Genomic DNA, 27,908 nt, shown 5'->3' on the forward strand with positions numbered 1-27,908 from the left:
ATACGTGCACATTTCACTCGCACGCAACGACGAACTGACCTCGTATTTCTGGGACAAGAGCAAAAAGGTGTCGATTGAGATGCAGGTGCGGCCGTCCGGGGCGAGCCGGGCGATGTACGGGCACGAGCACTTGTACGATAGCGAAAGCGGGGAATCCCCGGGTATGATCAAGCACAAACCGTGGCAGGGGTTTTCCGAACAAGGGTTCGCGGGAGCTGCAAACAGAGATGATAATAATCATGTTAAGTTGCAGCCGAAGGTGATAGGCCTTTTGTTTAAATATTACAGTCGCAATGCAAACGCAAAACTGCATTTCAAACGACCATCCAGAAGCTGTTCGGCCAAAAAGAAAAATTTCAATCTCACCGATTCCACTCTGTGAGTCTCGCAACGGCTGTCTGCTTTCATGGTACGCCTTGATGTCGAAAGGTTTGTTAAAGGAAAGTTCCAGTACAGTGGCGTTTCGGCCAGGCCATTTGCTAGCTGACGCTATGACAGTCGTGCGCCACTCAGTCCAAATGAGCTGATGGGCGAAGGTTGTGATGCCAAAAGGGTGGGACAGCCAGTCCACGTGATATACGGCGACGAACTGGTCACTACCGTCATATTTGGCAGACCATATCATGTCAATCCTGGTAATATTTGAAAGACTTATTACTTACCGACAAGCAGTCTACTAGAATTATGAACCTGTACTAACTGCTTGAATAAAAGAAATAAGAGGCAAAAAAATTGCCTGGCCAAAGCGCACATAACATAACTGCAAGTTGTAATAACAGAGTTGTTCAATTCAATTCAATAAAATTAGTTTGAAAATCTCACTTGGCGTCTCCCCAGTATATTCGGTTTTCAAGGTAGTCGATTGTGAGACCATTTGGCCAACCGCTCTTATCCGGCCCTGGCTTCCAGAGAATGGTGCGGTTGGTCCCAGCCATGGTTGCCCGCTCCACCCGTGCATTGTCCGCTTCCCAGTCGGTCCAGAACATGAGCCTGCATGGGTGAAATTTGTGGTTAATAACACGGTACCGTATGCATAGTGATTGTGATACAGTATATGGTTTTGGACTTGTTAAATGTAAGCTTAAAATGGACTTTGTTTGCAAAATGTTGTGGATAGACACATTTCAGAGTTTTTAACAACTGATTTATTTATTGTTCTTTGTTAATTAAGTTATACCATAACAAAGTTGCAATTGCGTAAAATTTCCCCCTATTGGGTATCACTCCCTACTGACCCAAATCTGGGGTCAACTGCTATCGCCCTGGGGCTATCCACGTCCCCGGCGATCAGGACGCTCCGGTCCCGCCCGTCCAGATCGGCCACCTCGATGTGGTCCAAGTCTGCATCAACGAAATATATCCGGTCGGCAATCCAGTCGACGGCTATGCCCTCTGGAGTTGCCAGACCTCTCGATATGATAACACGACTTGCGTTCACTTGTAAGGTTTTGTCTGCAACAAGTAACAATGTTCTGTTGTTAAGTTTGTTTATAACTGACCTATAACACACCCTGGCCATCCATAAAGTATATAATGTTTTACTAACAGTGATACTGAAAATACAGAAAGTACAAATAGTTTATAAAAGTGGTAAAATAAAACCAGTAAGTTAACAGCGTTGTAAAAATCAGACATAAGTAACTGGAAAACTTGTTAAAGAAATTCACCGTTTGCATTGTATGAAATGTTTGCCCTGGTGATAGTGTCTTGTAGAACGTCGGTGTAAAATAGGTAGTTTTTCTCGTAGTGAAAATCAAGCGCAAGAATGTGTCTGGCGCCACCCACAAGTATCTCGGACTTCTGTTTTGCGTCACTTGAATCCAACACACGACTCGTTTTCAAGACCGTGCTGTGGTACAACAACATGACAATTTAAATTGATGAATACACACTTTCTACTTGCGGTAATAGTGGTTGATTAAATTGCATGAATGTTGGGTGATAAATGAAGGTAATAATAAGGTTTAATAAATTAAGGTTATAAACTGTAATAGCCAACCATTAACGAGACCAAGCTACATTTACGCTTAACAGCTTTAATGATATTAACTTCGTAATAGTAAGTTTCGTGAAGGTAAATTAAACACAATACAGTAGAGCACGGGCGCTGAACTTACTACTTTATGGTATGTCGGCTGCAGTATAATAGAAATGGTGGGGGATCCGGCTTATCAAAAGCGCAGATAGACCTATCAGGATAAGATTGGTCGAGGTGCCAACCATCATAACAACTACAGCGATATGATGACAGCTCGGCGGTACAATTTTGACTGCACCTTCCTCGTTTAGAGCAATACTGGATATCTGTGATAAATATTTTTGATCATTGAAATTTCTTCATCTTTGATGTTTTTATGCGCGAAAGAGCAGGGGCTGTTATTAATGTGTCATGGTTGGAAGAGTTGCACGATGGCAAAACAATTATACAGATAAACTGGAAATTAACTAAGCATTTAACCTTCGATAAATTATTATTATAGATCTATTTTAAAACATTTACTTTTCTACATTTACAATAAGTCTTCAAAGTTCAAACTGATTGTAATTACATTGGCAAGTTCGTTCGTCGTCCGCCAGTTCTTTGCCCTTAGGACAGGAACAGACAAAGCCGACATCGGTCTCAGTACAAGTGTGGCTACATCCGGCATCTTCGCAAGTACCGTGCGACGCTGCGTCAAAATTAATATCGTTTTAACATGTGGTGACTACATAAGTCGTGACGTAATATTCTGACCAGAAGAAGACCTCGGAATATTTACGTACAGGTGGGCGTTGATAAAATGTAAACTTTCGTTTGATTTACTCCAAATATGACTATAAGCTTACACAGGTGCCGACTTACTGCAGTTGAATTCGTCCATTTCGTTTAGACATTCCTTTCTGCCGTCACAGCGCTTAACGCACACATTGGCCGCGTAGAAGGCACGAGTTAAACAACGGATCTTGTGAATAGAAATTAATTTGTCTTAAGTTATTGTCCAAATTATTATTTTGTTTCTAATTAACTATAAAGTATTGTTATAACTTAAGTAATCCGCTGTTAAAAAATAAATAGGTGATTCATGGCTCCTTTGAAAGATTTTAAAGAAATGTATCAACCAAATATTTTTTTCGTTTTACCACAACCGATGTTGAAAGCAGAAGAGTTAATCTTCCCTTGTTTTCACGTTCCGTACTGGCTTAAAACTGCTTGGCAAATTCTCACACTTGTGAGGCAATTCTCCCAACTGTAACCTACGGTAACACTAACGTGGTTAAACGAACCTGTTTATAACCACCAACAGTAGGACATGAGCAATTGGTTTCATCAGATTTATCATTGCATTCGTCTTCGCCATCGCACCACCACGATTGATAGATACATTGTCGACCCGATGCACACAAGCGCTGGTGGGGCGGGCATGTTGTCTCTGAGAAAATTAGAGGAAGTTGATCGTTCAGGGAGTATTTAACTATGGGTTGGAGTCTGTTATTGTTGCATGAGGTTGATGATTATAAAGGATTAAGGTTAATTAAGATTGTTGACTTTGGTTATAACAATACAAGAACATGGACACACGGTAAAGTATATCATGATTTAAAGCTAGCCATTTATGAAATCCTTTTCCAGCGCATTAAATAATAACCATTTTCGTCCGTATTTTAATTCCTTATTTCATTAATTCAATTATAGTAAAGGTATTCAGAAAAGCATAAGTTAAAAAAACGGAAAAATATTAAACAAGTTGTTAAATTTTCCAGTCATTACGTGAACTTACTTGTGCAATTTTCTTCGTCGCTTCTATCTGGGCAATCTATGTCTCCATCGCAATACCAGCTTCTTGGGATACATCGAGCGTCGGCTTTGGTGCCATTTCCACATGGGGTCTCGTTTGGGTTAACGCAACGAGCTGGGGCAGTCGACGGGGTGACTAGCCCGCAGTTGACCTCGTCTGACCCATCACCTTAAACATTCACTCACTTTTCAAAATTGGATGAAAACAGGGTATCAGGTTGTCTTAGGTTCGAACGTAGTTTGTTTTTGATAAAGTTTGTTTATTTTTTACTTTTTAAAACTTTGAATTAAATAATTCGCTTACCGCAGTCATCTTCGCTGTCGCAGACCCACTGGGGTAAAATACATGCTCCCTTCTTACACGAGAACTCAGACTCGCTGCATTTAGTGTAAGCTGTTAAAAGAAGAATAACTTTAACATTGATCTGGGCTCCATAGACAGTGGATAGGTCATAGATTGCTGTATCACAACCCGCAAAATTCGAAAACTAAATGAGTTTTCGGAATCTAATCTATGTGGGGGGCCTTGACCAGAAAAAGGTTGCGAAACACTGCCTTAACGTACGTTTCGGCAAAAGGGACGGCTTGGAAATATTTTACTTACTGCAGTTGTCAATTTCGTCAGACCCGTCGCTGCAATCATTGTCCGCGTCACAACGCCAACTATCCGGTATACAGTAGCCAGTTCGACACGCATAGTGGCCGGCTGGGCAGGTGCGGTCTGAAAATAAAACGACGACGATGGTTAGCTTGCAAGCGCTATTCAAATTTCATTGAACTGAATTTCCCCTTTCTTTAGCACACAATAATCCTTATTGGATGAGAGTTTCGGAGTAGAAATTCTTTTAGTTTTCATGAAAACTTTGAGCTCAATGGAGCTCAGGAAAAAGTTATCAAACATTCCAAGTTTTTTCACTTTGCTTTAAACAAGGATTGCTGCAAATTTGCAGTTTATAACGCTTTCAATATTGACTGGTATTTGTGGTACCGATCAATACACGAAGGATAACAGAAGAGATGGATAAAATCCCGCGATTACCTGCGCATGTTTCGTCGGATTCATCTTCACCATCTATGCAGTCTTTTTCTCTGTCGCACACCCACCGTGATGAGATGCACATTCCGGATGCGTTGCATCGAAAACGATCCTCTCCGCATGTGGAGGTAGCTGGAAGATTCAGAGGAAGAAATTTGTTTAATCATCTTCTAAGTGTACAATCACTCAAAATATACAGAAAATTTTTCTTAATCCAAACTATATTTTCGCAAATAAGTCTTATGTGTAACATTATTTACAATATATAGGAGGTCGTATTTGCACAAGCTTCACATAGTTTAGAAAGCGAAAGAGAGAATGTAGGCAAACTGTTTATAAATAGAAGATTAGCACAGTGTTAGTGAAACCAATACAAACCTTATGATAAAAATTGTTGCCAACACGTTCAAGTTCCAACGGCGTATGTTTACTGAAATACTAGAAGTAAATTTACTCACTGCATAGCGCTGGCGATTCATCACTGTTGTCCTTGCAGTCATTGTCGCGGTCACAGAGCCATTTGTTCGATATGCAGTGACCGTTGTCGCATTCAAAGTAATCTGTTCCGCAATGGGAAGGAGACGTGTAGTTGATTTTTTCTGTAAAATGATATTTATAAGTTGGCTTGTTTAACCAAAACGCACAGACTGAACAGCAAACTTAAAATTGACGGGATTAAGATTTGTATTTTTTTTTGTTATAATGCATTTGCATCAGAAACATAGTCTCAGACTTAAACAATTTTTGGGTAATTCTGTCCGCTTAATATAGAATTACATCACCAATTTTTCTGAAACTTTAACGTATTTACCAATGCAAGAAAATCCGTCTATGGTTGGTAACTTGTTTTCCGGACACAAGCACGCATAAAACGGTTCGACTGGTATCGGAACACAAATTTCTGTACATCGTGAATTCACGCAACTGTTGGAAGGAGTCTGTGCCGACGGGTTAAATGCGACAACCTAGAAATGCGATTGTAATTAATTGGAAATGCTTATGATTAAACTGTTATTGTTTACATATCTTATTGTATGATCATCGCCACGGTAATATACGTACGGCAATTAGCAACTACCACGGCAGGCATTCAATATAATCACTACAAAATAATATCGTGTTTGTACCGAACCACGACAGCATTCGAAAATATAAATTAGGCAGCGATAATATTTCTTACAAACAAAATACAAAAATCCTAACTGTTTGACTTGTAAACGCAATAACTTGGTATAAAATTTAAAGATGCCATGATAATAACTCAACTGATAAATGACTAATTAATTAACTCACATTTAAAATAGGTGGACCATCGTGCATAACATGCTCAACAGTTCCACTCGGTGGATGGGATGTATTTTTCATGGCGAGATCGATATTTAGACGGTATATGTCGCCGGTCCTGTATTCCGACCAGTACAGGTAACGTATTAATGGCCCAGGTTGATCGTCGTTGTCTAAATCTCCTTCGAAAAAAGTGACGGCAAAAGGATTGCTGACGTAACCAAGGAAGCCAGACGTGGTACTGGTCAACAGCACCTGTAGAATTCGGTGAAAAAATTATTTGACTACTTAAATATTTTCTTTTAAAAATGTGAAAATTATAGAAAGACTTGCAGTTAAAGTTTTAAAAAATCTGAAAGGATTAAGTACCATTCTGTTGCTGCCATTTGTGTGAATGCATTCAATCCTATCGTGGTAAGCTTCCACCCAGTACAGCATGCTTCTCGTGCGATCAATGGCTAAACCATTTGGCCACACTACGTCGATACCTGAACAAATGAAATAAAAATACACGTTCATAACACCATACGCGCATCTAACATACGATACATCCAGTTTAAATGCAAACAGATCTTTATTAAAAGCCGACTCAGTTACAGAGCACATAACCAAGATGCATAGACAAATAGAGCGAATGAACTCGCCGTCGCCAAGTGTAAGAGTGGTCACGTTATTGCCGTTCATCCAAGCACTTCTAATGCCGCCCGAGTGTGGCGCTCTCATCACCACGCTCCAAAACATCAACCTTAAAAGACGTCGTACAACTTATAAAGGCACTTATGCGGCTACTCTGCAATATCGACATACCCTTCAGACGGGTGAAGAACTATCGACCGTGGTAAGCCCTGTTCTTGGAAGACGATTTTTCGGTTCGTTTTAGGCGGTTCGAAACGACTTATGCGAGGGTAATTGTCCAGGCGGGTCGAGCCATCAATTGCTTGGGCGTTGCTGAAATTAGCGACGTTAATTGTACGGTAAACGTAGTCCGTCCAGTAGACATTGTCGGTAGTCCAGTCAATGGCTAATCCGTTACATGAGTGCATCGTGCCGCCTAATAACGCTGGCTGTAAAAAAAATGAAATAAATTTCCGAACAGAAAAGTGCCCCTGCTGTTAAAAGATAGGTGTTAATCATGATATTAATTAGACGACGCAAAGATCATGACTTAAACGATGATTTCAGCTTACAGATTATCTCAAGTCTAATAAAGATTAAATTTCACGTCACGGCGGACTAACATAAACTGCGGGAGGTTTCAGGCATCAGACAATTTTTAAACAAAACCAAACAAATCACTCACCTCGTGCAGTGTTTCATAGTCGTCGGCTTGATAGAATACGAGTCGGTCTTGTCTGTTTCGATCCCTGCTCGTCCATTCACATGACAAGTGTTATGTAACGTTCTTAAATGACTAGTACGCGATTATTGCGTAATATACAGTAATTGGGATTTATACATAACGCTAACCTATAAAAATCAAACGCTCTAGGTATCTGCAGGTTTTCAACGGGAATAAAGGGTGGCGTTGTCTGCTTACTGCCGATTGGATACAAGGAAGTGCCTTTTATTTCGCCCGCATTTTCCTTGCTGTAGACCAAAAAAGTATCCTGGTGTTCTGGTTCTGCAAAAACATAAAATAACCGAGGAAAAGGAAATTCCGAAAATATTAAGCTAGTTAATTACATTGCTATTAGGTCGCAACGCATCAAAATATGCTTCTATTTTAACAACATGCCACAGGTGTCGCGGTCAATTCATACACTACGCCAGAAAGCAGAAAATTTTGTCTAATTAGAGTAAATTAGTTTGAGCAATTATCTTACGATTGCATGTTTGACCATCATCGGCAAGTGTAAAGCCAGGGCGGCAAAAACATGTTCCAGACGTTGGCCCCGAGTGGCTTGAACCAAGAAGGCAAATCTGACTGCAAATGAGTCTTGCGCAACCGTTGTTGTCATCTGTCAAGGTACAATAGCAAGTCAAGTAGTTTTTAATTGTCCAACTGCGCATCTTGCCCTGTTTGTCGTGTAGCAAACTATTCATTTGTAAATCGACGGCACACTGGCGCAAACAAACCTGGCTTTTGCATAAGAGGCTGGACAAAACGTACAGCGTGAAGATCTGTTAAATTCCCTTTAATAACCACGGCGGGTCTGTCCGTAATATTCCAGGCGTCAGCACGTACAATGGCACCATTTGTAATATCGGCAAAGTACAGAAAACCTATCAAAAATATGTTTTGCGCTTTTAGTGAACTTAATGGAAGTTTGTAAGCTCCAATGCAGTAAACAGCTCATAAAGTGATGAAAAGTCATAAAGCTGCATTAAAGAATTGCGTAATTGTTTACCGTCAAAATATGCCGACGACAGAATTCGATTTTGTTGTGAGCTGAGAATGTTGTTTCTGTGACGTCCATTATAATCAACAGAATCAATGATACCTAATAAAGGGTGCAGTGCATAACATTTAATGAATGGTTATCGCCCAACAAAAAGGCTTGAAGGAAACTAAATAACGTGGTTGGGCCAGTTACATGCGAGCAAAAAGCTGTTTTACATTACCTATGTCACCATCGGAAAAGTAAATACGTTTCCCGTAAATGTCTAAGCTAAGCGCCATCGGTCTGACAATCCTGCGGGTTACGATTGCGATTTTGTTTTGCCCATCCATGCTTGCTCGTAACATTTTAGGATACTTGCCATAGTCATTGAAAAACATTAAACTAAAAGAAAAAAGAAACTTTAAAACGCAGTCACGTAAGTTTTGTGTAAATGCTAATTGTTCCACAGCCAATATATGTTATGAAGGAAATACTTTGTCAAACAAAAAGATAAGAAACATTGATGCACTAGGATCAATTTATGGCGATGGATGAATTGTGTTGGCAATTTAGTTCATTAAAGCACTCACACGTGTATGTCAATCAACATGTGATAGTCAGTATGTACCAACGTAGATTATGGAATAGTAGAATCAACATATTTTACGCATACCCAACCAAAGGGTCCAAAGCAAGACCATACAACATAGAAAGCGTAGGTTGTTGTAAGATGGTAACGCAAACAGGAATTTCAGTTACATTGCATACAAAAATGTTTTGAAAATCTGAATTTAAAAAGTAGACGTTTCCAGTAACCCAGTCAATTGCTATTTGAGGTGCAGCTGAAAAATAAAGCGCACAAAATTTAAAAGGTTCTGATTCTATGTAACAGCGCAAAAAGTATTTAAAAGTACATATAACACAATGTTGCTAATAGCAACACACTAGCAACCTCTTAAGTGAAAAGTCAACAAAATGATCATAGAAACATGAAGAGACCGCACTTACCGTGCACGTCGTGCATTACTGGAAAGCTGCGAGGCGCTGCAAAATTGCTTATGTCAGCACAAAGCAAGATGGCTGGTGACGGAGGTGTGTCAAAATATTTTATCCAACAGGCTTCCTTCTTTTTCCAGTTGTAATCTATTGTCCAAGTTGCCCTGGGTTTGGCGAACGTTGATTCAATCCTTCCATTTGCATCCACTTGCTTTATCACAAACAAATATGTTCACAAAGTCACTTACAAGACAAAGTATGGATAAATAAACACACCTGAAAAAAATTCTTAGTGGAAACCAAAAGATATGGATCGTCAAGAAGAGTCGAAGGGTCACAGAGGTTTGAATGTTGGGGATTTTGTACAAATTGAGCATCGCAAGAACATGTATAGGACCATCCCTTTCCATCCGAATGACAATGTTGTTCACATGGAGTTAAAATATCACACACTGGTACCCCTGCAAGAGACATAAGTTATAATTATAATCTTCAACTTGGGATGCTGGGATCTGAGATGACATATGACTCATATGTAAGAGTAATTAACAATTGTTTGATAAACTATCACATATGACCAACATACTCATATACATATAAAATGCAGTATTATACGATTAAGTTTCATGAATAAAAATGAACCCTGAGAGTAGTTCATAAAAGTATGTCAGTGCCACTATGATGCAGCAATTATCAATCCATAGTTAGCAGTATACTTGTGCAAGTTCGGTTGTCAGCGTCATTAATCATAAAGCCCTCTTGACAATAACACAAAGCTGTTTTGGCCGGCGATATTGTGCAACTATATTCACAACGCATTTCTTCACACAAGGACTGACCACGATATCCAGGAACTAGTTCTGCAAATAGATATCAAAAATCCATTGTCGAAAACATTTTATGCATGATTTTGGAGCCTTGCAATATTGGGAATTAGAGTTAAGGTGGATTGGAAAGTTATGCTACCTTTACAATGACTTCCTTCATCTGAGAGGTCAGGACAATCAACTACACCATCACAGAGACTCGTAAAGTTGATACAGATGTAGGGATTATTGAGGCATGGTGCACCAAAATATTCACAATTCTCATTTTTTAAACCTATTATATAATATTTATGATTAGCTTTTTTTAATTTTTCGTAAATCATGACAATATTAGAAAAAATAACTACCCTGAAAAACCATGCAACTGACAAACATTAAAAGTGCCATAGCTTACAAATTGCAGGATTTTCATCAGCGCCATCTAAACAATCCTCATCACCATCACATGTCCAGCCAAGCGCAACACACTCATGAGTACACTTCATTTCATTTTCGTTACACCTAGCTAAAAACAATTTCCAGCGGTAATTCTCAGATCATCATTTTTGATTTTACAAAAGTGAAAGTTCCAGTCAAATAGAATGAAGCTCAAAAACCAAAGAATAAAAATATTTTATTTAACTGTTATGCACAGGTCACAGAAGTGAGATTACTCACGGCAATCAGTCTCATCACTGCCATCATCACAGTCCGATTCCCCATCACACACCCAGCTGAGTGGTATGCAGTGTTTTTGTTTTCCTCCACACGAATGGGTAAACACACTACAATTTCTTGAATTTGTTAAGAAATTAGAAACATCGGGTACTGCAAAGTAAAAATCATAAAATAGTTATTCAGCAATACTAATAAATTACCATTTGTTTAGCTTAATTTATCAGTAACGCAAAATTAGAACTTAAAGTCCAAAAGATATTTCCAAATTCCTGTCAATCAACATCTATTAAAAACAACTAAAACCGACATGTCTCTTACCTGCAATAGATATGTGACCGGTCAATAAACACCATATGACGGCATACAATAGTTTCACACCCCTCCTCATTATGGTTTGTACACTTGGTGCAAGTTCTTCTAATAAATCATGGCAAGAATACCAGCTACAAAATGTACTTTCAACACAATGTAAGTCACTACATACCTAATAAAAACATACAAACAAGTAAAAAATAAACGTTTAGATATTCTACAGGAACAAGGATTACGTTTTGGAATTTGTGTAGATAAATTGCAGTAAATTTCAACTACACTACATGAGTGTCAACAAGACAGCAAGGTAGGCTAATCAATAACAATAAAATTGAAAAGTTACAGGAAGCTGGTAGTAAATCATGGCAAGAATACTAACTGCAATATATATAAACACCACGAGACGCACCACATGTCAGAGAAAAAACAGAAAATCAACAATACTTGGTAACAATTTGACTGTAGTGAGGTGTTCTGAACTTACAAAAAATAAGGAGTTTTTAATTCCTGCAGATGTAATGATAGTTACATTTAACTTTACTATGTTATCTATATATATACTGTATATATAGCCTATTTATGCCAACAACAAAACAGCTTCAATCATGATCAATAGAAGAGTAATACAGGAAGTCATTTACACATAATATTTTCCTGTACACCAAATCCCACATTATTCATAAACATATATATATCCAATAAGTCCACTATCCACAAATTAATGAAAGCCAAAAAATTAATGGTTCTGATTGTACTATCTATGGTCTGTTCACAATCACAATACTTAAATTAAATGCGGGTAATGTCATTACGGTGAAATCAATACTCCCAAAAATATATACAGTCACTATTTCACCGGAAAAAAAAGGTACGTTCAATGCTATCTTTCATAGTTGTCAAGCTAACTAGAGTGATATAACATTGTAACCTAAAACTATTCTAAAACTTAATTTTAACCAAAATCTAACTTCAATTAAACCGTAAATAGCTTAAATCAACTTTTTGCATACTCATTCTTCTAACCACATCTTCTATCTTTAACAATGGGCTGTGGTCTCTAATGAAGGTGAAACAGTCACTACGAAAAATGTAATCATATGAACATGCTTGTAACAATCTCACAATGAAAACCATGACCTTAAAACCTTAACCCAGTCAAATAGAAGTCAGCAAAAACTTGAACTATTTTTGTTGTTCTGATATCAATATCACAGAGGTACAAAGAAGTATGCTTTCGTAAATGCATCCAGCAACCAAGCTAATAACAATTAGATCATAAAACAACCGTCTACCAGTACTTACCACACATCAAAAAAATTAAATCAACACCTTAGTATATTTATATGTCTGAAAATAACCTTATTCACTTGTTCATTGGCTATGCAATATCTGCAGAAAAAGCTTTCCTTAAGGGTATAGTCATTCAGCCTATCATGTTTTGAATATCTTATTGCTTTTGCACTCCCTATATCAAGATCGAGTAATGAGGAATTATTAGATCATAATTTTTTTACTAGCCTATTAACTCATAGCTCCTTTCCATTCCAGCTTTCAAGGCAAAGTGCAAAAGAACAACAAATTTGCATAAAAAAATTTACCAATCAATATACCAGTCACTAGGCAAAGCGAAAATGCATTTAACAAAATTAACTTTACTTGTTACTTCGGACACAATGGCAAAACCTGAAGCAATGAAGCAGTACCCACCTGGCTTACCAGGTAAAAGTTGGACACAAATTAATAAACAAAACTGCAGTTTGCCGATTGTCTAGTATATATATCTGGTGATATATAATTATCTGGTGCACAAAATGGGTCAAAAAGCTAGGCTACTTTGTAAGCTAATTAATTCCCAAACAGCGATATTTTGTGCACAATATTTGCTGCTAAACCTCGTGGTGCACACCAGTCTTTTAAAATTACGCTGTCCGGTTCACAAAAAAAACGTATCATACATTCCATACTGGCCAAAAAGCTTTTGTAAAAATCGTTTACATCCAAGTTTCTGATGGACTGATAGATGATCTTCTGATAATGCAGATTCTAGATTATCGTAGAGAAATCGATATAACGTACTAAATTAGCCTACGGCTGAACCGAATTACATTTGATATTCATCATGCATTAGCCTACTTCGTAAATTAGGCTAATAGCAGACTGACCAAAAATTTCTCTGTAAGAATTCTTAGTAATCTTTGGCATGACAGTCGAACAACTGGTATTCATGGTATGCTTTACCGAATATGGTACACTGGAACACAAGGACATTATGAAAGTGCATGAACAATGCAGAGCCTGTAAAAAGTGTAACCTAGCGTCCTAGCGCACTTACTTTACACCTTAACAATTAGCGGTTTATATGGTCATCGCTCATCTGTGCAGCTTTGAGCCATTGTTTTACGCCCAGTGTCTCACAAAATAACATGAGCCACAAACATGGCGGGAACGCGCCAGACAATGTTTATGTGAACTATGGCACGTTAACTTTATTGGTCAGCATAAAGCGGAGTACGACCGACTTGACTAGCTATTAGAGAAACACTATACAATCACCATAAATTGCGCAAATAATGTGCTTATACCAATGCACTTATATGCGCCATCCATAAGACTTTAAATTTAAACGTTTCTGCGTCTTTGTTTATGAGCCAATGGTGTGTAACTGTAGCATTACTGCAAGCGCTGATGTCACATCATATCTTATCGTTTATTTTTCGCCATTGACTGTGGGGAACGAAAAATAAAAAAATGGATTATTTCCTAAATTTTGCAGTTTTTTGCATGCAAGATTAGAGTCGTAGAAACGCGGGTTTTAGTGTACAGATGAGACAAAAACATAATTTCTCGGACTCGAAATTGTTTATTCGGTCGAGTTAAGCACGAGTACTTGTCGGCTAGGTAGAAGTTGTTGTCCGTTCCGTTGTCCGATATCCGGTGGTGCCGTTGATGTAATATCATTGGACCTTGGGCAAGGCATTAACGACGTTTGCTCCTATTCAGTGAGCCTTGTGAAGTTGAACAGTTTTAAATTCGGGTAATCCAATAAAAAAAATTAATAAAAAACTGCGTAACGATCATAACTTTCACAAGGATTACCTTCGTAACAGCTGGGGCTCGAGTGATGAGGAATTAAGCTTTTGCCAGGTTTTAGTCGTGCAAACAGTTTTTTGGACAGAGGATAAAAAATATCATACCATACCATGCCTTACTCGTCACATTAATGACGATGGAGTCAGTTAATCACAATGCAAATACGCAGCGGGCAGTGGTGATCAAAGTAACCACAAAAGTTACTTAACTAGAAGTATTGCTACTTCCGAAAAATCTACTTCATTACCAGTAGAAGTGTTGCTATTTAAAACTACTCAAATATGAAGTAGAAAGTAACATATTTTATACTATACTCAAGTAAGAAGTAGTTTGGGAAGTAGTTATCGATCTAAAATATGAGGTTGTGAAAGCACAAAGTACTAAGATCTTGCTAAAAGCAATACAACTGCAGGGAAGTACATACTGTTATGAAACTAGATGGTTTCAGTCATACTTTTGTTGTTCGTCAGAGTATTGTTACGTGAAATACGTGAAAATCAAGTTGCAGACTGTATATAAAAGTTTTGTGCAGATGTGATAGCATATGAAAATCAATGCAAATTACCTTCGAACTAAAACACTGACTACTTTCTACATCAGCATTTAGTAACCTACTCAAGTAAGCTATAGGCTTACGTCACGTTGACCTAAAAACCATTCAAGTAAAAGTAGAAGTACCCATGAACAAAACTACTTAAGTTAGTTGCCAAAGAAGAAGAAATTTACTTAAATAGACTACTTGAGAACTACTTTGTTACTACAAATTTTTAATATAATTTTAAATAACTTCGAAATTTTTTTCAAATCTGAAATAAATCACATATTATAATTACAAATTAAAATTAGTATAAATTTTATTAGATACTAGAAAAGAATCACACTTTACTTGAAAAAAAAAGAAAAAATCTATTTAATCACTAAATGTAAGTATTTTTGCTTAGGTTACATGCAGTAAGACAGACTCTTCTAATTCTGAGTTTTCGATCAATTAATTGTATTGGTTCATCGTTGTTCATTTTTCCATTACCCTTGTATAGGTGGACCAAATTATTTTTAGTATTTCGGGCCTCTGAGGGTCTTAATCCGGCCCTGGCCATGACCTTTAATTACTTCCGCGTTTGGCCAGTAAGGTATTATGGAAGATATTTTGTTAAACTCGAAATCTTCAGCGCTAGCTAGCGGCAGAGCACCACGTTCTGTTTCCGAAAAAAACATTGTGTTTTTACTTTTTCACTGTTTGTGTTTTGTATAAGTCGTCGTTTGGAGATGGAGAAACACAGATACTCTTTAGAAATATTTCTTCTTGGTCAAGTTAGGTACTCCTGTTCTTCGGAACATCCTCAAATGTTGTCTACAAAATAATCTTAAGATATATAAATAAACCTAGGACTATAGCCTATAAATTGTGTTTTCGGGAAGGTTGAAAAATACTTTGTTTTAAAGCAGGGATTCCAAAACTTAAAACTTAAAAGTAATTGGCCTTCACTAGATTTCACTGATTGGGAATCCCTGTTTTAAAGTTTCTCGTTTATTGGCATGCTTTTTTGAGCTTGCGTACCTCAATACAACAGTGCATTAATCCTCAATACAAAAACCGGATTCTGATCTCTGCTAGGCCTTATAGGTGGAGTATCGTTTGGTGGTTTTCTTTCATTCACATTTATATTTCACGAAGCGCCTCATTGTACCAAATTTTATTTTTTCTCTTTTTTGTTTGTATTAAGGGAAAACTTTTATCAAAACAAGTTTTGTATTAGGTAATAAAAAGATCATAAGTTTTATCAACATCAGTTTCTTAGACCATGGTGTTTCATCCATTTAAAAGTTTCAGACGTCGTTTTTAATGTAATTTTTGGCGGTCTCTGCAGATGCTCACCGTACGTTCTCCCAACGAACAGTCTTCTATTGTGTTAGCCAACTGAGACGATGGCTGACAAAGCTTCCTTGACCGTCATCAAAACCTAGAGCAAAAGCGACTCAAATCTGATAGCACGAAAAAACTCATCTTAACTCCTTATGTAGCTGCATATCTTTTTCGGCTGCACTTCTATAGAGATTAATTGGCCAAAACGTCAGAGAATGAAATTGTATTGAATTGGTAATGAACGTAAGAAACAAATGAACGAGAGAATGAATTGACAAACGATGAACGAAATATAAAGTAAAGTAATCAAAGTTAATTACTGGAATGTACAGATTTCGGAAAAAAAACAAATACAAGGAATTGTTCATGCTGTGAGGGTGACATCAACGATATAATTATATCGTTAGTGACATGGTGCCAAACACCACAGTTTCATTTTTCTTAACTTTACATTTCGATTGTATCATCAGCTTTGTAGGCTACATCCTTTTACCACGTAGCCTAGTTGGCATCACCTACGGATGCGTTTCCTTGCGATTTTGTTATTGTGACTGTGCTGCCGTTTGGGGACGCAGACCCATGCAATATGTAGGCAGTAGGCACCACAAATTTTCGTGATTTGCGCGAGGTTTTAAAATTAACCACTAGCAGCGCTATTGAACAGTATCCTAAATCTGTTGCTAGGCGACAAGAGGTACTCATGAAAAACGATACTGGGCATCATTGTGTCTGAAAAGCTTCAACCTTTTTTCTTTACCGAATTTAGAAGTACCTTACGCAAACAAGTAAACTAATAGCCTAGTCTGCGAGGCAAGCAGTAACGGTACATCCAAAACTGCTAAATCAAAGTAGAAGTTTGCAAAAGTACATGCGTAGGATATTAGACTTTTGAACGCCATGACACTACGATAGTAACAACTGAGTGACACAAGCACACTATGGAACATATTAATTTGGTGCCTTTCTGTTTTTCAACGTAGGCCTAGGTCAGTAGGTGTAGTCGAATAATTTGCAACTTTAAGCTGATTCAGTGTTACATGCAGGTCAGAATGTTACAGTTTATTTTTTACTATAGGCCTAGGCCTAATTCGTATCTTCTATAATTTATTCTACTATTCTATTCTACTATAATTCTACTATTCTATAACATCACAGTTTGAATAGCTATCTACCTACCAATCCTACCAAAATGTTCCAATTTAGATAAGAAAATAACATTTGGTTGCAACTTTCATTCATCTGTTATTGTGTTTGACCAGATTTTTGGATCTAGTGCAGAAGCATAAAGTCAGATAACATCACAGTTTGAATAGCTGGGGTCTAGTATACAAATGAATCCAGTGGTTGTGCACTTCTACACTAGATTCAGTTTTTCAATATCTCCTCTTTTAAATCTTCTCGCTTTTAGCCTCACTGACATGTTGTTTTCTGTTTAACTGTTAAGAAAAAAACTGACTCAATAAAGGTTTCATATTTTGTTTAACTATATAATCTTTACTTATTTAACGCTAAAAATCACAAATTTGTCGTCTAATAATGCAGAAAGTTCTAGGGTCAAAATAAAGTCTACTTGTACTACTACCAATACTTGTAAAATAGTTACTTAAAATTTTAGTGCAAGCTGCACATGAGAAATTCAATTAAGCTGTTAGTAATAACAAGTAATAAAAGGCTAAGTCAAGACCTTTTAGTCTAAACGTCAATAATATCTACAGTATAGATCAAATATCAAGTTATCAGCATGAATGCAAATGGAATAAATACATTTGATTTGAGAACTTAAATTGTTAAATATAACTATAACGGTATGACTCCCAGATTCTAGATATTACTGAGGAATTGGTTATGACATAAAGCAATATACACCCTTAAAATGATTAATTAGAGTTTATATTTAATAGGAAAAAACAAAACATTTAAAGTTTATTACATGACCTGAATAGTGTTGGATCTTTTTGTTTGGCAAGTGTTCATTAGCGTGAGCAGGTGTTTTGAGATTTCTCACGATATAAAATCTCCTTGTTTTGATTCTCTTCTTTTGTCAGTGTGCTCATTTAGCAACGAACATGAGTGGCTCATAGATGAGAGGGTTTGAAAAGGGTTATGAGACCTCGGCAACTGGAGACATTTGGATTCAAAATATAGCAGAGATTTGAAACTTGATATGACTTCAGACAAAGACTGTAATTAGTTTCATGTCTCATGAGCAATGTGTCTTTTGTCTTCTTGATATAAGTTTGCCTTTATGCAATGCAGTATGTTTGAAACTGAAGTATATATATATGTAATATTTTTGTTAAACTATGATACCATATAAACATGTACATACATGTATGTGCATGTGTGTGTTAAAGTATGTATGCTTTCATTTTATAGGTAAAATAGATAGACATATCTTAGTGCACAGGGCAAAACTAACCATTAACATCAGTGAACTTTTGTTTATTAAAAACTTCAAGTAGCATTAGAAAATAAGATGTGATTATAAAAATATTAAAATAACAATTATTTGAACAGAATAAATCAAATTGAAGCTTAATATTTCATTTTGAGCCAATGTATTTTTAACAGTAGCGGTAGTTTTGTAACACCAACATTATCCAATGTACATTATGGAAAAATACGAAAAAATTAGTAAAATTGGTGAAGGATCCTATGGAATTGTATTCAAATGTCGAAATCGAGATTCAGGACAAATCGTTGCAATTAAAAAATTTGTGGAATCCGAAGATGATCCACTCATTAAGAAAATTGCATTGAGGGAGATACGAATGTTAAAGGTAGTTTGTACTATTGCTATAATGTGTATCCTTCAAGTAGGCCTACCTTAATATTTGTACATGCAGCAAGATATTCTTGATATACAAATATAAAAATGATAAAAAATAAATAAAATGTGATATTTTTTACTTCAGCAACTCAAGCACAACAACTTGGTAAACTTAATAGAAGTATTCCGAAGAAAGAGAAAGCTTCACCTCGTATTTGAATATTGTGATCACACAGTTTTAAATGAACTTGATAAACACACAAGGGGGTAAGTTTGTCTTACAATCTGTCAATCTTATGTCTAACATCTTGCTGCAAAAAGTCATGTAAAATTTATTCATACATTGCCAATTCAGATTAATAAATCAACAAATCTTTGTGTAGTTTCATGCAATAAAGTTGAAGTTTGAGGAAAAATTATGTTAACAAACTAGTAATAATCTAGATTTTTGTGATATATAGTCGTTGTGCTATTCTGGGGAGATACATCGTTTAACGTGTACTCAGTTTTCTTTTCAATTATTTCGTCACAGAACGTATGGTTATTTAAAGTTTACCCAACTCCAGTTACTGTATAACATGTAATTGTTAAGGTACATGTAAATTGTATATAATCCTCAAAAAAACTACATAATATTGATGACATGACTGATAATAATAGTTATAATTTTTTAAACGTTGTTCCACAAGGATTCTTCTATGGTGGAAATCACCGTTGTTGTTGTTTAAGAGATCAAATATCATGACTGGTGCCAGAGAAATATCAGGTTACTCCTTTAAGGGCCGTGTCACCATTTCATTTGGAGCCTCATTGTCATAGAATTTTATTGAAGTTAAAATACTTGCCGTAATTATCATAACTTCCCTGATCATCTCCCGTACATGGCATTTTTGTTCGGTGAAGTATAGTTTTCTGATTTAACTTGTTTATGTATGCAGTGTACCAGAGCTGCATGTGAAAAGAATTGTATGGCAGGTCTTGCAAGCTGTACATTTTTGTCACCAACATAATGTAAGTTTTCTTTATTGATTCTTCTTGCCGGCTTATTGTTGCTTATTGTCCTTCTAACATATTGTTTTGGTTTATACATTTTTCGCACTGTGCTGTTGTTCATTTTATTTTTCTTTCTTTTTCACAGTGTATTCACCGTGATGTCAAACCAGAAAACATTTTAATCACTAAGCAAGGGGTGATAAAACTTTGTGATTTTGGATTTGCAAGAATTTTAAGTATGTATTTTAAAAGAATTTTATTTTACTTTAGAGCAATTTCACTAAATAGCAATGATAAGATTAACGAATGTGTGTAAATAGATACTTAATAGTGTAAGTTTTTGTCAGAGTCCTTATAAGACGAGATGTCTAATTGCATTTGATTAACGAATTCTTTTTGATAGTGCCTTTAATGTTAATGTGTTGACAAGAACTATAACGTTGTTGGAAATCTAAACTGAATTGGTTAGTACCGCTGATACATTGCGAAAATTGTTTTATACAGCTGGGCCTGGAGATGACTACACTGACTATGTTGCAACCAGATGGTACAGAGCTCCTGAATTATTAGTAGGCGACACACAGTATGGGCCTCCAGTTGATGTGTGGGCCATTGGATGCGTTTTTGCTGAACTACTTAATGGTCAAGCTCTTTGGCCAGGAAAATCAGACGTTGATCAACTATACTTAATCCAAAGAACATTGGGTATAATTTATTAAAACTCGTATTCTTATAAACTGCACTTAGAGTGCCCTGAATTCTTGAAGAAGGATTGTGGGTTATTGTTTGAAAATGGTGGCTCATAGTATTTGCTCTTTTGTAATGATCATATTAAATCACGACTGACATGTGATTTCAAACAAGTTAACCCAGCCAGCTTATTTACTTCATTGTTATAAAAAAGTAAAGTGACAATTTCCTTCAAAAATGTACTTTTTCTCTTTTCTAGGTGACCTGATACCAAGGCACAAGCAGATATTTAGTACCAATCAGTTTTTTCATGGTTTGACACTACCTGAACCTGACACTAGAGTAAGTTGTTAACAGCCAAGTTGTAAAAGAAAAGTTTATTACTGTCTCTGTGTCACATTGTCACTGGTGTGTTATAGCAATTTCAAGTTTTATAATACATAGTGACTTATAACACCATTTCTCCTTGTCATGAAATAACTGCTTTTTCTTCATCACTGGCTAGGACATTGATAATAATAATTGAAGATCACCTTCAACTTTCCCAGAAAATAATTACCGGGATTTGTTTTGTATATTTAAATATTAACTTTTATTTGATATTTCTTTCTCGTGTTTGTTAGTTTCTGGTAGGTATAAAACGAATTTTGAAGTCAAGAGTCCCAAATGTTGGTTCTGCTTGAGTCAAAAATGATTAATATTTTGAGTGGTGATTTCAAGTGGGGTCAAAATTCTAACTTGTATTGCAGTCTGGTCCAGTTTGAAAAGAGGTCTTTAATCTGCTCATGCTTGTGTCAACAACAAAGGGGCGCTGATGTTTTAAAACTGTTTGCTAAATTACTTAAAAGCTGAAAATATTTTTATGATTTGTTTTTCGGCCAGAACTGTCACCAAAACAAACATGTTTTTTTCAATATTGTTTGAGATATTATGGAGTTTATTTGGAAAGATTAATTTAAACCCTGTATAAGAGAGCACATGAAACACTTTCATCTGTTGATGTTGAAATCGATTTACCAGGACATGTGATGTTTGAAAGTACTAACAAATTCCTTGTTAATCTTTCAAAGCTAGTTTAAGTTTAAAATTCCTTGTGACATAATCTTGAGATCTAATTCTATATTCGGAACATAAAGAGTTAAACAGCTCAAGGAATGTGGTACTCTTAATAATGATGAATTATTCATTTCAATTACAGGAACCTCTCGAAATGCGGCATCCAAATGTCAATCCTCAGGCATTGAGTTTCATGAAGGTAGAAAAATATATTCTGTTTTAGGCCTTAAATCGGCAATAAAGTTGTGCAATATAATTCATCACGCTATCTAATTTAATTTTATTAAATAAGATTAATAGTTGGTAATTAATCAAAAGAGGTGACATTTAATAGGTAATCGGTATGAGTATACTGCAACCATGATTTTCATGAATATTTAATTTTGATTATTTTGTCTTACAGGCTTGTCTTCAGATGGATCCGAATGCAAGATTGACTTGCGAGGAGCTCCTTGATCATCCCTACTTCGACACGTTCCGTGAGGAGATCAAGGAACAGCAGCAACAGCAGCATATTCATCATCATCGCCCTCACAAGGGAGGAAGAAGAAGAAATCACAGAAATCCAGGGGTAACTGTGCCCTCGCATAACCACTTTAGCCACTTTCCAGTGAGTGCTGTGAATACTAATGTAGCTGACAACTGATCAAGGCATTATCTACTTTTGCTAATAGTTAACTTCATATAAAAGCTAGGTTATGTTTGTTTTTAGGCCTCAGGGTAGTTTTAAAAGCCAGAATTTATATATCGTAGGATAGTAATTGATTTATTGGATAATTTTTAGGTAATTTATCAAAAGTTGCTTGCTCTGCTATGACTTGTCCCTGTGCCATTATTTCTTTAAAGGAATGTTCAGAGTTTCATTTAAGCCCTTAATTTAATAATGACTGAGGCGGTCCTCAGTTTGACTTTTGTGATAAAGCAATCAACTTTTAATTATATTTATTTGATGGTTATCGTAACTGTGGACCCTTGAGTGAATTATATCGCTTTGCTTTAGTCAATGTATATTTGCTCAGGGTTGTGGGTTAATTTGAAGGGATCTGCTCTATTATACCGCTATTTTACCACAAACGGCATTAAAATATCAGGCCATTTTCGATAACTGGCAAAGATAAAGAAAAGCTCTGTGTTGAACATATGTGAGCTAACAATACGTTTCGACGTAGGCTCTTTTGTTATGTCACAATGTGCCGAAAGTGTATTGTGTGGAATGTTGGCTTAGATCAGAGATCTCAAGCACCGTGAGCAATGGATCGCCGAACGTTATTGAGTATCCCTTGTTTACGGACCAAGTAGTATTGCTTTGCTTGTGTGCTGTGACTTTGTTGTTTATTTGTCTCTGGATTTACCTCCGTTTTATAGAGGCCAAAATGTTAACATGCTTACGAGTCACAAATGGAAACTGATTAGTTTATCCTTTTCGTACTAATATTATTGTTTTGAGTGCACAAAAAGTTATTGAGTGGTGATGTGGGTTTCTATGAAAGCCAATTTCTGAATTTACAATCACATTTTGAAAAAATGGTGCTAACTCTTTCGTAACGCTACAGTACTCCAAAGTTGTGATTCTGTAGTAGCAACAGTATCCATCAAACAGTTTATAATTTACGCCGGATATTACTTTTAACCATTCAAACCAGATCGGACATTCAAGAAGTACACGCCCATTCGGCACGCCACTCTCTCCTACCAATATTAATAACAATGGCTAGTTTTATGATGCTGGTGAAGAGCGATATATCTCTTACCGTACTCGACATCGTAGCATTTGTGCCTCTCAGCTGGTTAGTTCCTAGTAACCGATGTCACATTGCGATAAACACGCGTTGTCAAGGGGTATATGTCGACTTATCCCCACCGAGCTAGTATTTGCGATGCAATATAACCGAGAAGAAATTGTCCACTTAACGGTGCTGGAAACTGTCGAAAGGTGTTGACAACTGTCATTCGGCCTGGATTATCTTCGTACGTCAAAAAAGCCGCGCTATAGTGTGTACATATCAGCCACATCAGACAAAGAACAACTAATACCCAAGATTTCGCCTGGTAGCTCCCGCGACGCCTAGCTAGCCTGTGTCATAAATGTCTTGTTGTATAACCTGACACAAATGCTAAATCGCTATTTCATGTCGGCGTTTGTCTGAACTTTTGCAAATATGAACGGGTAAACGGCAATGTGAGCCATAGTAACCATGGTATTCAAAATAGCAAGCCAACATTGCTTTTCGAAAGTTATTTGCTATTTTAAGCTATTGTGTACTCGTTTGCCCCAGCAAAATGCCCTTGTTGTCATACAACAACGAGCACCGGATGAATCGTGCCAGTTGCAGTATGTAATGCTTTTCATGGGTCTGCCCGCAAATATTTGGTGCTTGCTCAATTGTAAGTCACTCCTGTTTAAATGCGTGTCGCGCACCCTTTTTCTTGCTTGTTTGCGTCACCGTTTGTTTTTATCAAAAACGAAACGTGGGTCTTATGAATAGGTCAACGATCTTACCACAAGATTAGCTGAAGGTAAATAATGGATTCTAAGGCCAAGTAAAACGCGGAGTTTTGAAAATTCCACCAATGTTAATAGTTTGTAATACACTTAATCACTTTGATATAATGTATATACTGTCGCTTAAGATTACATTTAAAAATTTGTTACAACCACGAAATCGTTTAATCTTTAATCGCTTGGTAATCGTTACTTACCAAGCGGATTGACGTAGGTAGGTTTAACAAAGTGATATCTGTCGAGCTTTGCGGCCTGTTTTTGAAAGCTATGTGCGCTTAAAGGATCCACTTAAGTGCATTTGCCGTATGCGCGCCGAGTCGTCGTCCCATAATAACAATCTCATCCATGACCCGTTTACCGTTTCCACAGGTAACAAATATTCGCTTTTTGAAAAAGTTGCGTGAGGAGTTAATGGGTTTCAGCTGACCCAGCACCTCGCTTGGGTATTGTGGTTTTCACTGATGTCACAGTAACCCGGTTATCATATTAGTAGACACTGTGGTTAGTGCAAAATAATGGTATTGAAAGCTTTGGCTGTTAATAGATTTATTCACGCTATTGTTGATATAAGCGTTTAATATCTCGTGGGTTCTCAGGTATAGATCAGGCGAAACAACCACATTGCGTATGTATGATTTTTTCTATCCTACCGCCCAATATGTTACATTCTTTCCAGTAAATTGTTAGAGTTGCAAACGATATTACAAGTACTGTATTACCAGCTTGGATTCCCGTTAAGTATGCTGGTCTCAGGAGATGACTTGCGGTATTTTTGGAGCCCGCCGCTGACTTTATTACTTTTTGACAATTGTGCGCAACTATACAGTTGTCTCTGTTGATTTTTTGGCACCTGCGATATCGTGATATTTCTTATCATTTTTATTTAACGGCGACCGCGACAATGATTTAGAATTGAACGAGCACAAGTTATAATGAATTTCTCTCGCTAAAACCTGGTAATTTGCTCTTATTTTTATCGTTGTTAAGGCGTCGACGTCACCTTGACTCATGACCGTAACTGAATTTTAGATACGGAGACCCCATGGCAACAGCCAGCTCTCATTATTTGCGCAATAAAAGATCTTTTTGATCTGAAAAAAGGCATTGTTAAAATTGAAGCGTAGACCTTAAGCAAATTTGGTGGAATCAAAATCAAACAAATTAGCGAGATGAAAACCAAGATTCGAAGTACAATTAGTGATATTGCGATTTGAATATCGGAGTTTGTTTCAAAAGTTTTCTGAACTCTTCAAACATACCGCGACTTTAGCTATACATTTTGTGTTGTTGTGATTACAATAAACTCCGTTTTGCAGAACACAGGCGTCTATCTTTAAATCTAGCTGTATTACAAACAGATTTTTCAATGGAAACGCAAATTCAGCCTACGATTAAATTTTTCTTTTTTGATTTTGTTACCGCCTGTGGGTATTTGCTTTGGATTTGTAAACAATTATAACCTTATAACTATGTACATTCTGCGTTGGGTTACATTTTAGCGATTTGTACGCTGTTGTTTTTGTGTGCTTTTGTGTGCTGACGACAGATTCAAACTTCCGTCCGTTGTTTTTTTTTCTTCTTGTCTTGGTGTTTTTGTGTATTTAACGTTTATCATAGTCGAAGTATACCAGATTTTTATCTTTTCTCATATCTCGTTTTGCTTCGTGATATAGAGCAGTTTAAAGGATACTGCTGTGTGATTGTGATATTTGATAACAGAAAATATTTTCATAAACGACTTTTTGAGTTCTTCTATTTTTTTCCTAGAACCTGTTACCCATGCTTACCGGAAATCCTCTCTCCAATTCTTCGTCTCCGGCTCCGGATCAAAAGTCCCACGGAAAAGACGGGCTTGGTTCACAATTACGTCACAAATTTCCAACTCACCACAGATTGCCCAACATTTAAAATGGTGACGCTAAAGACAAACACATCTGTTTCGCTTCCCAAAGCAAACGGAAAATTTATAAAAACGACCACAATCTTAGACTCAGAGAAAAATCAGGTTAAAGTATGGACTGTACACCTTTAACCGTCGGTTCAGAGCTCTGGCATATGGCTGTCTATTATTTCGGCCAAACATTACACTTCAATGCACTCGCAAATTGTCACATCTGTGCCCCCGCAAACAAAGAGATTGATATTTTCGGCAAATAAATCGATTTTAAGTGGATGGCCCCCGGTGGCGAACAATCTCCCGCAGAATAAGCAAGTATGGCCCATCATGACAGGTTTCTCTGGCCGCTTTGAAGACCTACCTCCTTGACTCACAGGCTTGTGAGCCCCGCTAGTGTTAAATATCACGCAAAGATAATTAATAGATCTTGCATATAGAGACCAAGTAGTCACTTTGAATCGGTTCATATTTATCTGTTGCTTTCACCGCTGCGTCACCTCGCGGTTACGGTGCGCCAACAATTATTATGTTTCTTCATTTGTATTAGTACGGTGTATTAGAATGATATTTTGGAAACCTTTTTACTCCGTTAATGATGATTTCTTTTCGCTTATGCGAATTTTGTTTTCAGTTTTGTTCATTCCAATATGGCGTATAAGGTGTTGTACTCACCCATTCTCTCCTTCAACCGTATTATTTTGTACACCCTAGCACACACACAAGAATCATAGAATTCTCAGGCATTTACACAACTTGTGTTTTCATAAGCAACAGTTAATTCGCAAATAACAACAGGGCGCATACTGGATCAACTGCCATTGCAAGACGGTTTTATTATCACGTAGTGTTAGCCTTTCTTTGGTCTATTTTTTCTATTTTTTGGTCTGATGTTTTAGATAATTTTGCTACAGGAACAGGGTTTACAGATTGCTTTGGTAAATTCAATGAAGCAAACGTTTTGAAAGTACCAATTTGATTGATGTTTTAATTTTTTTCATTACCCCAATATTTGTTGTGTTATTTTCTTCACGTCACGTTGGAATGTAGGCTATTCAGTAACTTGAACAGGTTATCGTTTGATGACTTGGTTTTGGCTGCTAATATTAGTTTTGTTGTCGATAGATAAGCAACACCTTGATAATTTGCACTCTTGGCTTGCACCATCAGTATTTCTTGCCACTTGTGACGCAATAGAGGTTCTTCATATGCTCGGCCAACCGCTTTCTGTAGAATCCCAAAACTTACATTTTTCTTTTTTTGTTTTGCAATCGGTTCATTCTTTTCTTGTTCAAGCTTTGATGCATTTTTTCGATCGAGCATCGAAGCACCGACGCGCACCTAGATTTATAGTAATGTTAATAGTTTACTTTGTAGTTTCTCGGTAGAATGATATCATGTTTGTATAAAATTTTATGTTGCCGATTTACTATCAGTTTAGTTTGTTTCTTTTTTGACCGTATAACCGGCCCAGATCGGGCATTTTGTTTATACCGACTGAATCAAAACTGGTTTCTATGGGAAGAACCCTTGGTTTTGTTCACTCACCCCAAACAATGTAAATTTTCTGGGGTTGCAGGTTGGTTTCATGTCTCAAATTAAAGTGACAATCAGTGAACAAATGGCGAGTTCACAGTGCTTTTGTCCGTTTATCTTTTTAATGACGTTCAGTTGTTGTGTTTTGATAAATATTTTCTTATTTCTTCAACGCTCCATTATATGCGTAACTCACAACATTTTATCGATGTTTTAGCTTTTGTTACTGTCGTTTATATCTGCTGGCATAACTAATTACGCCTTTTAAAAACATGAACGTTTCAATATGTCCCTGCTTGCTTTT

At 36.8% G+C, this 27,908-nt stretch overlaps 2 protein-coding genes across 6 annotated transcripts in view; one reads left to right on the plus strand and one right to left on the minus strand.

Annotated features, from left to right (window-relative positions):
• Positions 1-13,621, minus strand: part of LOC143469547 (prolow-density lipoprotein receptor-related protein 1-like) — a 39,800-nt gene extending 26,179 nt beyond the window's left edge. For 2 of the 3 annotated variants that reach the window (XM_076967284.1, XM_076967283.1), the window contains exons 1-33: positions 11,215-13,621; positions 10,897-11,046; positions 10,634-10,744; positions 10,379-10,513; positions 10,129-10,272; positions 9,689-9,873; positions 9,425-9,623; positions 9,090-9,258; positions 8,658-8,818; positions 8,444-8,536; positions 8,172-8,318; positions 7,919-8,053; positions 7,563-7,716; positions 7,396-7,459; positions 6,903-7,159; positions 6,740-6,840; positions 6,465-6,583; positions 6,105-6,350; positions 5,623-5,776; positions 5,270-5,410; positions 4,815-4,943; positions 4,380-4,496; positions 4,080-4,169; positions 3,759-3,944; positions 3,265-3,410; positions 2,843-2,942; positions 2,550-2,669; positions 2,118-2,304; positions 1,668-1,849; positions 1,236-1,452; positions 823-990; positions 367-632; positions 40-215 (exon numbers count right to left, since the gene is read on the minus strand). In XM_076967284.1, the coding sequence (XP_076823399.1) occupies positions 40-215; positions 367-632; positions 823-990; positions 1,236-1,452; positions 1,668-1,849; positions 2,118-2,304; positions 2,550-2,669; positions 2,843-2,942; positions 3,265-3,410; positions 3,759-3,944; positions 4,080-4,169; positions 4,380-4,496; positions 4,815-4,943; positions 5,270-5,410; positions 5,623-5,776; positions 6,105-6,350; positions 6,465-6,583; positions 6,740-6,840; positions 6,903-7,159; positions 7,396-7,459; positions 7,563-7,716; positions 7,919-8,053; positions 8,172-8,318; positions 8,444-8,536; positions 8,658-8,818; positions 9,090-9,258; positions 9,425-9,623; positions 9,689-9,873; positions 10,129-10,272; positions 10,379-10,513; positions 10,634-10,744; positions 10,897-11,046; positions 11,215-11,284 (5,019 nt within the window). In that variant the 5' untranslated portion in view covers positions 11,285-13,621. Of the gene's footprint in view, positions 1-39; positions 216-366; positions 633-822; positions 991-1,235; positions 1,453-1,667; positions 1,850-2,117; positions 2,305-2,549; positions 2,670-2,842; positions 2,943-3,264; positions 3,411-3,758; positions 3,945-4,079; positions 4,170-4,379; positions 4,497-4,814; positions 4,944-5,269; positions 5,411-5,622; positions 5,777-6,104; positions 6,351-6,464; positions 6,584-6,739; positions 6,841-6,902; positions 7,160-7,395; positions 7,460-7,562; positions 7,717-7,918; positions 8,054-8,171; positions 8,319-8,443; positions 8,537-8,657; positions 8,819-9,089; positions 9,259-9,424; positions 9,624-9,688; positions 9,874-10,128; positions 10,273-10,378; positions 10,514-10,633; positions 10,745-10,896; positions 11,047-11,214 lie in introns of those variants that run through there. The other variant, XM_076967285.1, reaches the window with a different exon arrangement.
• A 3,359-nt stretch (positions 13,622-16,980) lies between these two features.
• Positions 16,981-27,893, plus strand: LOC143469899 (cyclin-dependent kinase-like 1). Of its 3 annotated transcripts, none has more exons than XM_076967785.1 (9): positions 16,981-18,942; positions 19,078-19,199; positions 19,871-19,943; positions 20,071-20,161; positions 20,430-20,630; positions 20,875-20,957; positions 21,814-21,870; positions 22,075-22,281; positions 22,841-25,935. In XM_076967785.1, the coding sequence occupies exons 1-9, from the start codon at positions 18,766-18,768 to the stop codon at positions 23,078-23,080; spliced, it is 1,251 nt and encodes a 416-aa protein (XP_076823900.1). In that variant the 5' UTR covers positions 16,981-18,765; the 3' UTR covers positions 23,081-25,935. The 3 variants fall into 3 exon arrangements, with proteins under 3 accessions (XP_076823900.1, XP_076823902.1, XP_076823901.1); XM_076967787.1 differs by lacking the exon at positions 22,841-25,935 and adding an exon at positions 25,942-27,893 and having other exon boundaries at positions 16,990-18,942; positions 22,075-22,242; XM_076967786.1 differs by lacking the exon at positions 22,841-25,935 and adding an exon at positions 25,942-27,893 and having other exon boundaries at positions 16,991-18,942.
• Positions 27,894-27,908: the final 15 nt, after the last annotated feature.

Source organism: Clavelina lepadiformis, chromosome 8, assembly GCF_947623445.1.
Source record: "Clavelina lepadiformis chromosome 8, kaClaLepa1.1, whole genome shotgun sequence".
Taxonomy (NCBI): domain Eukaryota; kingdom Metazoa; phylum Chordata; class Ascidiacea; order Aplousobranchia; family Clavelinidae; genus Clavelina; species Clavelina lepadiformis.